General features: G+C 26.8%; 1 protein-coding gene and 1 long non-coding RNA gene across 2 annotated transcripts in view; one reads left to right on the top strand and one right to left on the bottom strand.

Moving 5' to 3' along the window:
- The window catches only part of LOC111675808 (homeobox protein 2), a 162385-nt gene that overhangs the window by 51638 nt on the left and 93862 nt on the right, over positions 1 to 16885 (bottom strand). The window contains exon 7 of the mRNA XM_046949238.1: positions 11763 to 12074. Coding sequence (XP_046805194.1) covers positions 11763 to 12074 — 312 coding nt within the window. The remainder of the gene's footprint in view (positions 1 to 11762; positions 12075 to 16885) is intronic.
- The window catches only part of LOC124419494, a 38264-nt gene continuing 33465 nt past the window's right edge, over positions 12087 to 16885 (top strand). Inside the window, exon 1 of the long non-coding RNA XR_006940647.1 lies at positions 12087 to 12371. This is a non-coding gene — a long non-coding RNA (uncharacterized LOC124419494). The remainder of the gene's footprint in view (positions 12372 to 16885) is intronic.

The following is a 16885-nucleotide window of genomic DNA, read 5'->3' as shown; positions in this document are numbered from 1 at the left end:
ACTATAAAAATTATAATTTTTATGTATTTAGCCTGCTTTAATTCCATAGAAAAAACGCAGTTTTTTATTATCATTACAACGATGACATTTTTAAAATATTATACAACACGTCACCTTGTTTAAAACAATTCATTATTTAAAAATATGTATGTGTATAAATTATGATTGTAAAAAAGGATAATCTTCATGCTACTTAAAAATGATTTTACTAAAAAAAGACAAAGCTGAATAATCAGCAAATTTTAATAAGCCTGTCATAATTTTGTTAAGAGCGATGAAAAAATGAATAATAATCTTTACTAGTGTAAAATGTATTAAATTTTATAACGGGTGTGTGATAATCAACAGCATAAAGTTGAGCATAATCCTGTATGTACATGTTGCTTATTTACCTTAAGATTGTCATAACTCATAAAATTATGTTTTAGGATAAATTACTTTGTTTTTTTAGTAATTTTATACCTTTTTAGTGGCGTATTTTGTAATATTGCTAAAAAAAGTGCAAATTTTATGTTAGTAGATTCTCAGAGTAAACATGTTAAATTTATATAAATCGTATATGTACAGACATGCATACTTTTACCTACACTTTAATGTATGTAAATAAAATAAAAAGGACACAAAGTCTAACTGCTATGACTTTGATACTTACCCAACGCATTAAAAGAATAAAGATAAGATAACAAACATGAATTATATGATATAGGTAGTGTGTTAGTCCATCAGTCTGTTGGTTCTGGGTTCTATTCCTGATTGTTACATTTTCAAAGTAAAAAAAGTGGACCGATAGAACATAGTAATTTCACCTTGATAAAAATTCCAATTCGTAGTTGGGTCACTTGTAAAAATCCTTATCTAAATACGTAATAAAATTCTTTAATGTTCCCCTGTTTTGTTTATTCAAATTTATAAAATTTACTCTAACAATTGGCAGTTTCTAAACAGTTTTTTATTTGTAATATGTACAATTTTAGTCAACTTTTTTTCGTTACCATTTTGTTATTGATTTTAATTGATACAATTAAAGTTTTAATTGACCTTTCTCTTCGTTTTTAGTTTACGTTTCTTTCCCTTATTTATTTAAATGTGGCTATAAATTTATATTTTTTGTAAGTACTCAACGTATTGCCGAAAGTAATAGAGTAATCCTTTAAATTAAACTATTTTGCTTCATTGAATACTTGATTCTTGTACCTATATATCTTACAATTTACTTAATTTAATAAAAACGTGATATGGTCACATTATGATTTACAGAAAATCATTCCTTAATTTAAAAACTTAGAGTATAAATATAACCGCGTTGTCAGGGCTAGAAAAAAATATACCGAAATTGCAAAAAACTTGCAAATAAGAAATGCACACAAAAAATTTTAACTTACTGACACACACCCATAAAAAAGAAGATAAGAACCCCACTGCAGAAGTAAATTTTTTTGCATAATTTTTTATAGAGTATAGAAAAAAAATTATACAGAATGCAAAAAACGAAAAGAGAAAAGTAAAAGGACATACACTTTGCATTATTATTTTACCAAGAAATTCCATAATAAAAAGAATACAACAAAAATACATAGACATATACACGTATGTACGTTAGAGTGTCCCTAAAACAATTTTTTGTAGAAACACGTTTTGCTAACGTTTAAAGACAATTTATAAATTAAAATTTATAAACGTTAGGAGTTAACTTGTAAAATTAATTAATATTAACGTCGATAAAAGTGTTACCAGTTCAAATAATAAAAAATATATTAAAATTAAATTTAAATTGAAGAAAATTTCCAAACAAAAAAATTTTCGAGGAAATCTAATTAATTTCAAGATTTTGCAGATTTCTTCTTTGGTAATGTTCCTTTTTGTTGCTAATTTTGAGCGTTGACTCTCATTATAACATATAATCATAGTAACAAAAGAGTACTTTTGTAATATGAAAAAAATTAGATAAAGTTTCCAAATGTTCATAATATTAAATTTATTACGACCAAAATATTGACAAACTTGGTTGGCGTTTTGTTTGATCCTTTAAGAACTTTTTAAATCATATGAACAAGTACTTAAAAAATTTATGAATGTTTTTCCTGTATTTTGCACTAACACTTAAGAAACTTTTTTTTAACAGATAAGGATTTTTATAGCCTTTGGGGAACTGAGTATCGGTAAAAAATTTTTTATTAAATATGTATCATTAAAAATTATGTTTCTCGGGAAGCTCTAATATAAAACAGCCTCTAATACTAACGAAACCCATTATAAATATATATCTAGCGGAAAAATTGCTAGGACTTAGATTTTTAGGCCATTTTAGAGACATATTTTTACATTATAAAACAATTCTCATTCCCAATTGTCTTCTCATAGAAGATGTTTCTCAAGCACTTTTGAAGTATTCATGTATATTGAATTTCAAAAGAAAGACAAACAGACAATGATCCAAATGCAAACCAATCCCTTAATTTTAATGTATGAAAATTCTTTGCAGACATTCTACAATGCCTTCGACAGAAGGTCTTACGTTATAAACCTTCAGCGAAAGATCTTCCAATAGGACTTCAAGGGTAGACTTATCCACAAATCCAGCACTCTATCAGAAGAGAGAAGGCACACACTTGGCTGCCAATAACAAGCCATGTAAGATTTAAATTATTCTGCAATGTAGAAGAATTATGCCTTTATGAGGGCCTCTTTTTACCGCTGATTAGTATATAATGTGTATGTGTGTGTATGTCCTTAAAAGAAGATCAGAGTGTAAATAGAATAGAAGCCATGGCATTATAATGACGCCGGCTGATTATTATTAATAAAAGTGATAATAACGTTGTCATGTTTTCGGGGTTATGGGTGCTAAACTTTGCATATTTTAGGGGTTTTATATTTTATTAACATGTATGTCATACTTTAAGGAGCTGGATTAATTTCAAAGACATTTTTCTTTCATTTTACTGATGAAAAGAAAGAAAAAAAATACTGTGTAAAAAGGAAAACATGAAATTAATAATAATCTACAAATTGTTAAAAGAACGCAAGGAATTTTTTTTACATATTCAAAAATGATGAATGAGTTTGCTAATTTATATAAAAGAATGAAAGGAATTTAAAATAAAATAAATATTTATTTTTTTATTTACGAAAGAAAATTATTGTTAAGGAAATTGTTTAAGTAACATATTTGCCAAGCATGTTTAAACAGCCCAAAAAGTATGCTATAAATTAAACAAAATTAAAAAAAAGAAATCTGATGAAGTGTTCATAATAACCTCCATTTTTACAACCTCCAGTAATCGTTTAACTGTTAGTTATTCTTTAGGTTAGGACAATTTGTGAAAAGAATATAATTTAATATTTTAAGAACCCAGTTAAGATTACAATTATTCTTTTAGGAAATCAGCTGAAAGATGCAAACGTTTTATTATTCATTATATGTTGGAATTTTCAGAATCTACTTTTAGAAACTAAATAAAAGTTCTGCAAAAAAGTTCCTCTTGAACACATGACGACGGCTGCATAAAATTTCCTAAAGAGATTTTTTTCCACAAATCCTGAAATAAATTTATCGCCAACATTCAGAAACTTATTATGACATCATAAAATGATAAATGTTTAGAAAATAGAAACATAATTTTTAACACTCTAAAGCAACTAACAACAGCTACTCGAAAAGAAGTTTTTAATGTCTTTTTGTTGAAAAACTTGTTAACATATTACAGCTTGTTGTAGCAGTCAGCGACTACTACTACTACTACTGCTGCTGCGTCCTCCAACACAATTCATTTTAACAAACAATTTTAATGTTTTCTAACACTTGAACAGATGATGTCCCTGCGTATACATATTGTGGTTGCAACACGAACGAACAAAGACATAATTACAGTTTATGTTTTTATAATGATAAAACTAGTGCGAAGTACGTTACTTTGTAAAGAGGAAAAAGACTTTAATTTAATTTTAAGAGAAAAACACTAAAGAAATATAAACAATTGGTGTGGAGAAGAAAATTCTAATTATTTTATTTTAATTTAAAGATAACAATTATGGTTTTATTTAGTTTGCCTAAGTTTTTAATAATAGGTAAATTTGATGACAGCTACAAACAATTACAAATACATACACCGTTCTAAACATGCTGTACTTAAGTAAATATTAAAATTATGCTAGTTAATTCGATTTTATTACATTTAGAACATACACTTGTATTTCACGTTTCAAAAATCTGTGTAATTTTATAAACATAAATTATTCATCGATTTTAATGTAAAACGAACATTCAAGAAAAAAAATTATATTTTATACAATTAGATACTAAAAAATTAAACCATTAAAATTAATTCATTTTTTCTTCTTAATAAAAACGTGTTATAATGTAATTTGCTACAATTATACAGTAAAAAAGAAAAAAAAATATGTTGAAAAATAGCATAAAAATTAAAATCAACTCACCTACTTACACAAAAAAATGCCTGTCATTGAATTTTAAAAAGATGCGTTGTTATACTCTATATCTACTTTTTTATATTTATTCCATTTTTGTTAGACTAACATGTCTAAATCTACTGTATACACGCTGGATTAATGTTACTTACATCCCAACAGTTTTGCAATGAACCTGTGCATCCTTTTATGATAAAAATGCAAAATGCTTGTTTTACTACAGGTTTAAGGGAAAATATGTACATAATGTATATGATGATTAGATTCAATTTATTTCTAATTGTAATTGAAGTTTATCTCATTCCATTTACGTGTAAAGTGTAAAATTTTCAAAAAGAGTTATAAGTAATTGTAATTGTTAAACTTTACATAACAGTAATTGGATGTTCCTTAGTTGCACATTACTAGTAATTGGCAGTGAAACTTCAATTACAAAATAATTTTTGTTCATATCATTATGGGAATAATGATTACATTTTCTATACATTTTCATTTGAAGTAATTGTTATTGAATATTTACAAATTTCAATTATTTTTAATGTGCAATTGAGGTATAACCAATTCAATATCAAATAAGAATTACTTTTTCTTTAAATTTCATGCAAATGTAATTAGTAACTACTATTGATTAATTTCAATTACAAGTAATTTCAGTTGGAAAAACTTTAATAACCGTTACAAGTAATTATAGTTGGTAAAACTGCATTTACAAATATTTATAGCTGGTGAAATAATTATAATTAAATATGTAGTAAATTACATTATGTAATCATTACCGCCCAGGTAAAGTTTTAATTAGAATTACATCAAATGTAATCTTAATTGAAAATGTAATCATTACCAACAAGCCTGACTTAGTTAGTTGACACTTAAGTGTTCTCAAGTTATGTATTTAGACAAAATCCTTTTGTTATTTTTATATCTCTATACAGTAAGGGGAGAAGCCACTTCAAAATTTTCTTATCCATAATGTTAAAACAAATTATATAACATGAAAATTCTACTTCAGGACACATATCATGAGCTACAGGGGTATATGCACACACACACACTTTCTCATACAATTATTCAGCTATTTTTTTTTTTTTATCAAATTTCCATTGCAAAATATTGGAACTATGGGAGAGATGATGAGAAACAGAAGTACAGACTAAAAAGAATTAAAACGTAAAATACGAAATCCTTTTGTAATTGAGTCACGTAAATTAAGATGTGAACACCATAGATTTTATACCTATGTACATACATACAATGTATTAAATGCGAAATCTGATATTTTTTTTTTGTACACCATCATCAGCATCAACATTTGTTCTACAGCCTCTAACTTTTAAAAATTCAAATCTCGTTAAGATAAAAAGATAAAAAAACGCAAACTGAAGTAAACTGCAGGAGGTGTAGTAAATATTAAAGCAACGAAAACAATGTTGGAGAAGAGAAAGATAGAGAGAGAGTGTGACAGAAAAAATATACAACAGAGAATAAATTAATGCAAGTATCACTTTGTTGCTAATCCATGTTGTTTGTTCTTGTTATAGTAATTGTTTTCATCAGTCTTAAAACTAAAACAATAAAAACATCTCAACAAACATGCAAAAACACGATTACTTGGCAATGGAAAACCAATTGCACTGTATGTGGTAAAGGGGAAAATATTACAAAAAAATAAATGTAATAAAAGCAACAAGTAAGAGTGCTAAACTGGGCTATATTGAATTTTACAAATATTTTACCATAGTCATTCTAAAAATACTTATATATTTTTAGAAATAAATTTTTTATTTAAAATTTCCATCCCTGATTTTAGTTATTTACTTTTATATAATAAAATATTTTTGGTAATATATTTTCTCAAAGTTTTTAATAATTTTGTGAAGGAGAATTTGTGTAGAGTCTAAAGTCTAATATGATCCGAATTTAGTCCTAAGGCCAGAAAAGATGAGTATGACAAATTTTTTTTCTTGCGCACAATGTTATGAATAATCGAGAATATTTCTGCGCTGATTAATATCCCAGAAAAATATTTACTTACCCGGTAAGTAGGCGATTAATATTAGTGCAAAGTTTAAGTATTTACTTTTTGGGTGAATAGCTTCTTTGTTTTTGTTCGACGATGACCAAAAAATAATTGGTTGCAAATATGCTTCCCGAATTTTCCGGATTTAAAACCCACTTTACAGTAATTTTCTATGTTTATAAGTACATTCTTTTACTCCATTAACTTGTTATTTTAGCAAGCTTTCTGGGATGTTTTTTTATAGAAATAAATCAATATTTTTTTGAAAAACTTGTAATATCAACTACGATCTGAACCACTAACTAATTCTTAAAAAAAATTAACTAATGTTATTGATAACGACCACTCATTATCATGTAATGTATGAAATAATTACATTACCTGTAATACCTACTCATTACCAAAATTTTTAAATATTTTACTAGGATACTTTAAGTATGTTACAACATTACAAACATTAGCCCAAAAACATTAAAATTTATTATAAGAAATGATTTGTAAAAAACTTAAAAAATTTGCGTGAAATTAAATGAAAATATTAAATGTTCGTAAACATTAAATTTTAAAAGTATAATATAATCTATTAACGAAAGTAAACTAAAGAGCAATTTATAAAGAAAAATACTTAACAATATAAGGAATAGAAAAAGAATGTACATGACAAATTGAAAGTACTTATAGACAATTTCCACTTAATATCAAAAAATTTTAAAGGAAACAGCAAGAAAATTTAAAAACAAAGTAAACAAATGATGAAATCTTAAAGAAGAAAAATATTTAAGAGGAAATTATATTTCAGCCTTAAACAAATTATAAAAATTTACTAAGCTCTGTCATTAATACAGTTAAAAAGCCAGGAAATTAAATTGATTTTAATACTTGATTTTCGCTATATTTTGTTTCTATTCACATCTTTATATTCTGGCTAAAACACATTAATTTTTAAAATAACATCATCTTTGGCTGCTACAACATTTCGAAAATTTTCAAGCATTACTGACTTAGAAATCATAAAATACGTGATGCCATTTTTAAAAGGAAATTATTAGTTTCTTTATTTTCGCTTTTTTACTTATTTTTTTTTTTTTTTTTTTTTTTTTTTTTTTACACTAGATAATAGATAGTGTTAGCAGTAATGAAAATTCCACAAAAAATAATGAATTGATGATAATAGAATTTCTATGAGCAGATATTACTTAGGAATTTTCTGTCAGCTATAATAATGTAATGAATTAGAGCGAACATTAAACTAATTGGGCCATTTGACTTTTTAATGGAGAATAAATTAAATTAATACTACTACATACTTATTAGAAATACATAAGTATGTAAGCAAAAACAATATGTAACTGGAGACGTAATTTAGTCAAATAAATCATGTTTATTATTAAAATTAAAGCGTAAAGAAATGAAAAATTTGCTAATAATGAAATCTATTCAGAGATAAATTAATATAATTTATCTTTAAATTACATTATTTGATTTTTTTTTGTAATAACTATAAGTATGAATAATCGTTATATGAGAGCTTTACTAAAAAATTATTTTTATATATTTTATAGTATTTTTAGCTGCTAAATCTGAATCTGAAAGCAAAGTGGCATTAAATATTTAATTTTCGAAATTATAAAAAAATATTTATGTTTAACTCCACCTTCGGTTATCGTTTAACCTATAGATATTCTGTACAAAAATTTTCGATTTAACTTTAAGATAAAATTTAAACAGACATTGAGATATTGGAAAAATAAACACTTATTATCAAAAATATTAGCAAAAAAAAATAGTTTTACTCTGAAATCCTCAAAATTTAAATTACTAGTATGTACCGCTAATCTGTGGGAGATATCGGCCTAGTTTCTTTACTATATTATTCCCCTCTTTGGTGTCCATAAGATACGCGCAATATTTCTCAAAAATTTTAAATTTCCTTGACTAAGTTGTCAAATGCTAGAAATTGGAATTTTCTTTTTATGATTATATTATTTCGGGATCAGTGCACCAAATAATTTAAAATGCTGTTCATTCTTGGCCTGTTATTAATTTAAATTATTTAATAAGCTATATTTGTTTTTTTTTATTTTTTTATTTATTTATTAGTAGTACAACAAAGCGTATACATCATACTAATTTATTCACTTGCAAGAAATATTACGTATACGCATAGTATCATATAAAGTGACCAACTGTTTTAACGAAATTTACACCAAGGTTAGTACTATTAGATTTTATATTTTTAGTGCTATCGGCCTAGAACCTATATATTTTGGTCATACAGGGTTCTATTGAACTAGCCTCATAATGTAATGGGAGTGGGATTTATATAAAAAATATATTTTTTTACTTATTTTTTCGCCTATTTTTTTCAAAATGGACGTTTTTGTTGTATGTTAAAAATCATTATGATTTTAGTCATATACTAAATACATTATTTCGGAGAAAATTACACAATGCACAAAAAAACATATAACCATGTAGGGATATCGCTTGTAATAAAAGTCAATAGAAAAATCTATGCCTCTTAGTTAGACAAAAGGCAAAAAAGTGATAATTTTTTCGGGCTCACATCCTGCAAAATCAGAATTTTGATTTAATCCGAGAAGCAAAGTTTTAGCTCTTGTCATAAAATTGATTTATTTTATTTGTTTACAATTTGTGTTCCTTATTTCATTGTATTGTATTATTTCTATGTATTTAACCTAATATGCAATTTATCCAGAGCAATTTTTACGGATGTTTTTACAGTGTATATATGCATGTAAATGTTTGCATGCAAGGAAATCTGTACATGTTTGATGGTATCATAATAAAATTGCTGTAGTACTCTGTACTTCAGGGGGCACCCTTAAACTAGGTACATAATTTACATGTCAATTGACTTATTCAAGTTTTTAACGTCCCTTCATCTGTCTACTGGCCTACGGTAGGTTTGTGTTTAGTATTCTAGTCTGATAGACCCGAGTTAAGGAGTGCACAACAGATCCGTTAGAGGCTTTGGTGTATTTTTTTGGATCTAATGTATATATGTACATCCTCCTTTCAAACTAACTAACTTCTTCTGTCTACTTAGATAACACAAAATAATAACAGTATCGTTGTAATGGTTACACTAGAAGCAAGCACACATTTGCATATTATATTTTTATTTAAATTCTCATATACATATGTATGTATATAAGTAAAATCTATGTATTCAATTTTCTACAAAACGTCACAAGGATAATATTTTTGGCCTGCAGCTGAACTGATGGTGATGTTGTTATTATTAAATTTAATGGTTTACATCTAAAATAGATAACATAGACAGAGTTATATGCATATATAGAATGTATTTTCAGACACATGGTAGATATATAAAGGATTATGACAGCGATGGGCAACATCAATTGAAGCAGTAAATTTGAGCTGGATGACATTTATTCAACAAGTTCAGCAGCTGATTATAATTGCTCCAATGATATGGTAAAAACTAATACACGTCGTGCCTTAAGATACGTTCACATCTAACAAATGTTTGAGGAAAATTAAGTTTAAAATATATTTATATAAATTATGTTTTTGTTTTAGTTTTTTCATCAAATATTTGGTAGTTATGCACCAAAAACATAAAATTTGTTAAATTTATTTTTCATACCAGTGCTTGCTAAAATACCTGTGTAATGTTTAAGTATTTGTGTATAACTATATTCTGCTAAAAACAAAACGGTTTAAGATATGATATAGTTAAGATAGTATATAGTATTTGGTAAATTGAATAAAGCTAATCATTTTAATCGTTATTTGAAATACGGAAATATCCAAACAATCAAACATTATTCGACCGAAATTAAACTGTTAAACGATCAACAGTTTAAAACGATCGATTGAATATCTCAAATATTTTCTTTATCTTTTAGAAGATTACATTACATACAAACATACTTCTTTAGAATAGTTAAAGAACATAAAAAAAATTGTGCAAATACACAACTAGAACTCATCTCAGATGGAGTGCAGCAAACATTTCAAATGAAATTTGTTTAAATCTTTTTTAATGCTTTATTGAAATTTACGCTCAATTGACGTGTCATACAAATTGTGTTTATATAAAATCCTACATTTTTCATGAGTAAAAGAAATAATGTTGGCACACACCCTCACATATAGATACATACATACGCATGTAAGCACAAAATAAGAGCTTATGTAAGCTTGAGTATGTTTGAAAGTGCAAATATAAATACAATTTCAATACAAATATAAGGGCATACTGTTAGGCTATAATCCCATTTTTTTATACTACAATGTTTTTCTATATATGTATGTATATTTGTATATAACTGATACAGATATCAGTGTAGGTATGTACACGGATATACTTGCACAATAGGATAGCCCCAAATGGAAGTTTCAAATGTTTCCACCTTAAATAAAAATGTGGTTTATTCTTAGATACCATAACACAATATTTTTTCGATTCCTCGTTATTTAGTCAAAATATAAAAATGTAACTAAACATCTGTATGTATTTGTCTCAGTTTTATAAGTACCTACAAATTTTTATAACACATCATTGAATATGTATTAGTATTATAGCATCTCAACATTCATTTTTATGTACACAGTTACATCAATGTGTGTATGCATACATCGGGATATATTTATGTACATACATATGTATGTTTTCAATACTACATTTATCTGTTATTGTCTGTTTTAAGTATATCTCTCTCTATCTTGAATGTCATCTGAGTTGTCTTTGCTAAGTGCACTAAACATGTCGTCGTTGTTATAAGTAGAATGCAGATTTTGTTTCCATTTCTAACGAAACACATTCAATATAAAATGACATTATGCTCAATTTCCATTTTTAGAGATTTTTCGTCTTTTTTTAGATTTTCATTTCAATTTGCTATTTTGTATTTCATTTAAATTGTATTTTGAGACAAACTTTTCAATAAATAAAACCTTTAATGAAAAACGACTTTTATTATACTCTTTAAACAAAAGAAATTTTGAGAAATGTCAACAAAATGATTGGAACCAGGTCATAGTATTATGAATAAAATATGTTTTTACTGCCTAGAACAATGTAAGACATTTATATTTTTATGCATGGATTTTTCTGTTTAAACCCATTCTTTTATCTAGACTTTTGACTAGAGTTAGTTGCATTTATATTTTTATTTTATATTTTATGTCTTCAAAAGCCGGACAAGAAATCTCTTAAAAAAATTATTTCATTATTTTTCAATATCTAACGTAAAATGTATGTTTTAATTCAGTATGTACGAAAAAATAAATTTTGCATAAAATTTTATGTAAACGTTGAACATACCTTGGTTTCATTTTCAGAATTTCACCTAACGTGGGATTACTGCCGCCTTCATCGTCACTATCAACAATTACATGACCATACTGCAAATTGCCCGGACTATCAGAAACAATTTTCACCAAATCGTCAAAACGATCATGTGGTATTGGTTTCTTTGTCGTTAGCAACGGTTGTCGCACTTCATTTGCATTTGAATCTTGAAAACCGGTAGCAATCATGCCTGCACTTTGACTACCGGCACTGCCACCAGCTGCACTGCCAGGTCGCGGTTGTGTTGTTTGAGGCGTTGATGTTTCTTTTGAACCAGAGTAATTACTAAAAACAGAAAATAAAAATATAGAGAAAAATGATAAAAATTAATAAAACTTTTAAACTTCTGTTCGTCTGAGTATTTACAAAAGGAAAATTTAGTCTTCATTATTTTGCCTGTGCGTTCGAATGAAATTAAATTAGTTTGAGTAGTTAAATTATACGCCAGAGATATAAAAAAAAACTAAAAATTTTGTGTAGAAGTAAATAAAACTCTTGTTAAGGGAAAATATTAATTTTAACTTTATTGCAACTTTGGCTCTACGGAAAAAGATTTTTGTTTAAGTGAATAAAAGTGTTTGGGTAAGAACGAATTAAAAAACATAATAAAAATTGGAAACTGTTAAATACTACTAAAAAAGAGATGAATAAAACCGTTGATATATAAAAAAATGTTTTATCTAAGCACTAATAACAAACTTATTTTAACAATTTATGCATGATTTTGTGTCAGTATTTAATTTAAAATTTGTAATACAAATACCTATACCACTAAATAGGGCAGGTGTTTTGCATAAAAATAGTGGTTCTTCACTCAATTAATGTATACCAGTCAACTCAAAATCCTGTAGTCTATAGTCTAGTCTATAGTCTAGTCTATAGTCTGGTCTATAGTCTAGTCTATAGTCTAGTCTATAGTTTAGTCTATAGTCAAGTCTATAGTCTAGTCTATAGTCTAGTCTATAGTCTAGTCTATGGTCTAGTCTATAGTCTAGTCTATAGTCTAGTCTATAGTCTATTCTATAGTCTAGTCTATAATCTAGTCTATAGTCTAGTCTATAGTCTATTCTATAGTCTAGTCTATAGTCTAGTCTATAGTCTAGTCTATAGTCTAGTCTATAGTCTAGTCTATAGTCTAGTCTATAGTCTAGTCTATAGTCTAGTCTATAGTCTAGTCTATAGTCTAGTCTATAGTCTAGTCTATAGTCTAGTCTATAGTCTAGTCTATAGTCTAGTCTATAGTCTAGTCTATAGTCTAGTCTATATAAATTATCACACAGTTTATCAAAAATCGTTGAAGTACTGCAGACGTATAATAAATTTTTAATTGACCAATTTTCACACACATCGTAAAATTCATACTGATTTCAAAATTATTGATAGAAATTGTTTATTTATATTCTTTTCTAAATTTTCTATTATTATAAATGATCGCTAAATTTTGCAATTAGAAAATGCCAGATAATTTTTTCAGAAATACTATACTTTACCAAGAACTTATTAAATTTTTTGCGAAAATTCCATTACTAAATTTAAGACTTTTTTACCAAATTACATTTTTGACAATAAAGCGTTTATTTACCCCAAATGAAATATAATTTCAAATATTCACCTTATTACTGTGTTTCTTATTACCCAACGTCTATAAACTTTTTACAGTTTATGCCTTTTTTATTTTCTATATCTTGGCATTGCGATACATTGCAATTTACTGACACTTCTTTTGCTGCCTTCTGTCACTACAACAAATAAACACACAAAAAAAGTAGAGTTCAACAAACATCTTTATTAACTGCAACGGAAAATTGCTTCAAACTGGGTTTGTTAGTCATTGGTTTGTTATTTCTTTTAAGTTTTAGTTTTTTTTTACATTTTCCCCCAACTTATTTTTAATATTTATATCAAGACGTTTGAGCTGCTTGTTCAGTTAGTTAGTTCTATTTTTATTTTACTACGAAAAGTCTACGGCTCGAGGTTATATAGTGTTGTCTGGTTTTGTTGTTGTTGACGGTCAATAAAATAAATTTCTATTAAATCCCTGAAGTAAAACAGAAAGAGAGCGAAAAAAAGAAACAGATATAAATTCAACTGATATAAAGTAAATGTAGCAAAAGCGATAAGGAGAAGGACAGACACAAATATTATACAATGCAATGATATACGAAGTGTATATTTCAAGTTCGAGGTAAGATTAAAAATAAAGACTGGGTAAAAAAATAAATTTTTAGTATTGATCAACAACAATATTACAACAAATTTTCTATTAAGAGAAAAATTTCTTTAAAAACAAATTTGACCGAAAGGAATTTTTCAAAAATTTAAGATAACATATTTGTTTATATAGTTTTTTATAATTAATTTGTTAATTTTGCAAAATTTTTAAGACATTATCTTTTTATTTTTTTTTTAATATAAAATATTTTATCATAATTTCATTAATTTTGCAAAAATCAATTGTTAAAACCAAAAAAAAAAAAAAAAAGAAAAAAATGTAAAATAAAAATTTTGTTCAAACAGAAAATTTTTTGAAGAACTATCCATTTTGATTTTTTTAAGAAAAATGTTTGGCAAATTGAAGATTTGCTTCTTTATATTTTGGTCAAATATTCTTTAAATAGAAATATACGAAACAAAATTCTGTAAATATTTTGTAAATTTGTTTTAAATCGAAATTCATAAAACTTGTGATTAAACTACAGGTCGCAATTTTGAAGATAATTCAATGATATTTGTCATAATTATGTTTAATATGCTCACATCTCTACAAAAAGCTGCAAAAACAAGTTCTATATTATCCCTGATGACTCTCATGAATTTTGTTATTAAAGCGCCCCATTTGACTCTAGCCCCTATATAAAGCCCTCTTCAAAATATGACTTAAATGATCATAGTTGTATTCAAAAATAAATGACTTTAATTTATCTCAGGCAAGGTACAATTCGACTTAAATGCAGTATTATGAAAACTATATCACATTATATTTTTTATAACAGGAGTAGGGTGTTATATGATCGGCTATAATTTCTTACATGTTTTTTACTTTATAAAATCCGAAGTCACCATATTTAATTTTTCTTTGACTTACAACTACCCTCGTTGCATTATTTGTTTCTTTCTTTATTATTATAGTCCATATTGCATTCTTTATGCTACTGCTGCTGTTACTTTTATATTTCTTATTTATTCCTTCCTCAATATGCGGCACAAACAAGTTGTAATTCAATTTAGAAAAAGAAAATTTCAAAGAATACACACAAAAAACACACATTCATTATTGAAATACTAACGAAAAATGAAAAGCAACAACAAAAAATTAACTTCACATTTGTAGCATGCATAATGTAGCATGTGGTAACTGTATATAATACTCCTGGCAGGGAGTCACAATTACCTTTTTAAAAGAAATAACAAAAAAAGGAGAAAAACATAATTGTATTGAATGTACAATAAAACTGGAAACAGAGCCAACAAAATGAACAACAATTCAAAAGGCAACCAAACGGTCTGTTTTAATAAAATTGAAACATAACTAATGTTGCCTGTTTTTCCTTAAATGTTCAGTAGTTGTTGCTGTTGTGCATTTTTTCCTCATAAATTTTATACTAGAACTTCAAGATCGCCCCAATATACATAGGTAAATACATATATATGTAGTTATGTATGTGTGTATATGAAACAGTTATTTTCACTACAGTACACAATTCAAAAATCTATTTACATTTTGCTACTACAATGTACGTATGCATGTATGTATGGATGTATATGAAACGGATATGAAAGTGTGTTTGTTTGTTTGCCAAACATATTTCCATAAACACCTTTATGGCATATATATGCATGCATACTTATGTATGTTCGTAGATGCATTTGTATGCCAGTATAGAAAACAGTTTGTTTGACTATTGCATAGTTTGTTGGCTGGCAGAATGACTGCCTGTTTAGTTAGTTAGTTGGTTGGTTGAATATCTTGCTGCTTGTTGTGTGTTGTTTGCAGCACAACTACAACAAACACTACACAACTTATGAATTATGATTATCCTTATTTCCGGTGCCTGTAGATAGTAGTAGCATTAGTAGTGCTTAATGCATAGAGGTTATAATTAATTCCTCATTGGGTCAAGGGCCGGTTGCTTGAAGAGGGCAAGGCTTTTGAAGAGTAAATAATGTTGAAAGTTTTCAAAAGCAGAAGTATTTAAAATATCAAGATAATCTAAAAACAATCATATAGAATCTGAGGAAGAATGATTATTGCCCTTACCATTAAAACAAAATGAGCCAATACTGATCTACTGATTAGTCTTGATAAAAGATAAACCGACTGCTGTAAAATAACAAATCGTGACAGATAAAATTTTTACAGAAGCTATACTTCTTTCTTATATGTGTTCTAAATTGGAAATACAATTCTATGGGTTACTTCTGATATCTAATTCGTTACTGGTTTGGAAATAAAAACAAAAAACAATTTTATAGAACATTATAAGATTTAGGAGCTCGCACTATAATATTTCTTGTTTTTAATAGACTTAGAATTGGCTCATAATAGATTCAAAAGTACTTATGTATGAGTCGAAATATAATGCCAAATGATTCCCAAATACTCGTAAAAGTTGAGTGAAAATTTATCAGAAAAGGGGCTCATAAAGGCGCTTTTAAAAGAATTGTGATGAATAATTTCAAAATGTTGACTGGTATTGATTCAGTGTTTTAAATTTCAAATAAAATCAGTTATGCCCTTAAAAAATTCTTTTAATGTTTTCTGTTTCTGTTTTAATAAAGAGCCTTTAAAATTTACCCGTAAATCCTTCCCTACTATTGTTTAACTGCAATCGAGCCAACAACTAAGGAACGTCTTAAAGCAATTGTTATTTAAAAATCAGGACTAAAATAAAAAGTCATGTACAATGTTTGCATGTGTGTGTATGTGTGTAAATCAAAGACAGCAGCAGGAAATTTGTATTGGCAGCACGTTATACTTTACAACCATGAAGAGTGGAGCAGCAACAACCTATAAACTACGTGTGCAATAACAAAACTGTCTTAAACTTTTTTCGCATTTTATATTCAACTCGTTCTACTTCACTTCATATGTTAAA

The sequence above is a fragment of the Lucilia cuprina genome, chromosome 4 (assembly GCF_022045245.1).
Source record: "Lucilia cuprina isolate Lc7/37 chromosome 4, ASM2204524v1, whole genome shotgun sequence".
In the NCBI taxonomy this organism is placed as follows: domain Eukaryota; kingdom Metazoa; phylum Arthropoda; class Insecta; order Diptera; family Calliphoridae; genus Lucilia; species Lucilia cuprina.
This window is presented reverse-complemented; position numbering and strand designations above follow the sequence as displayed.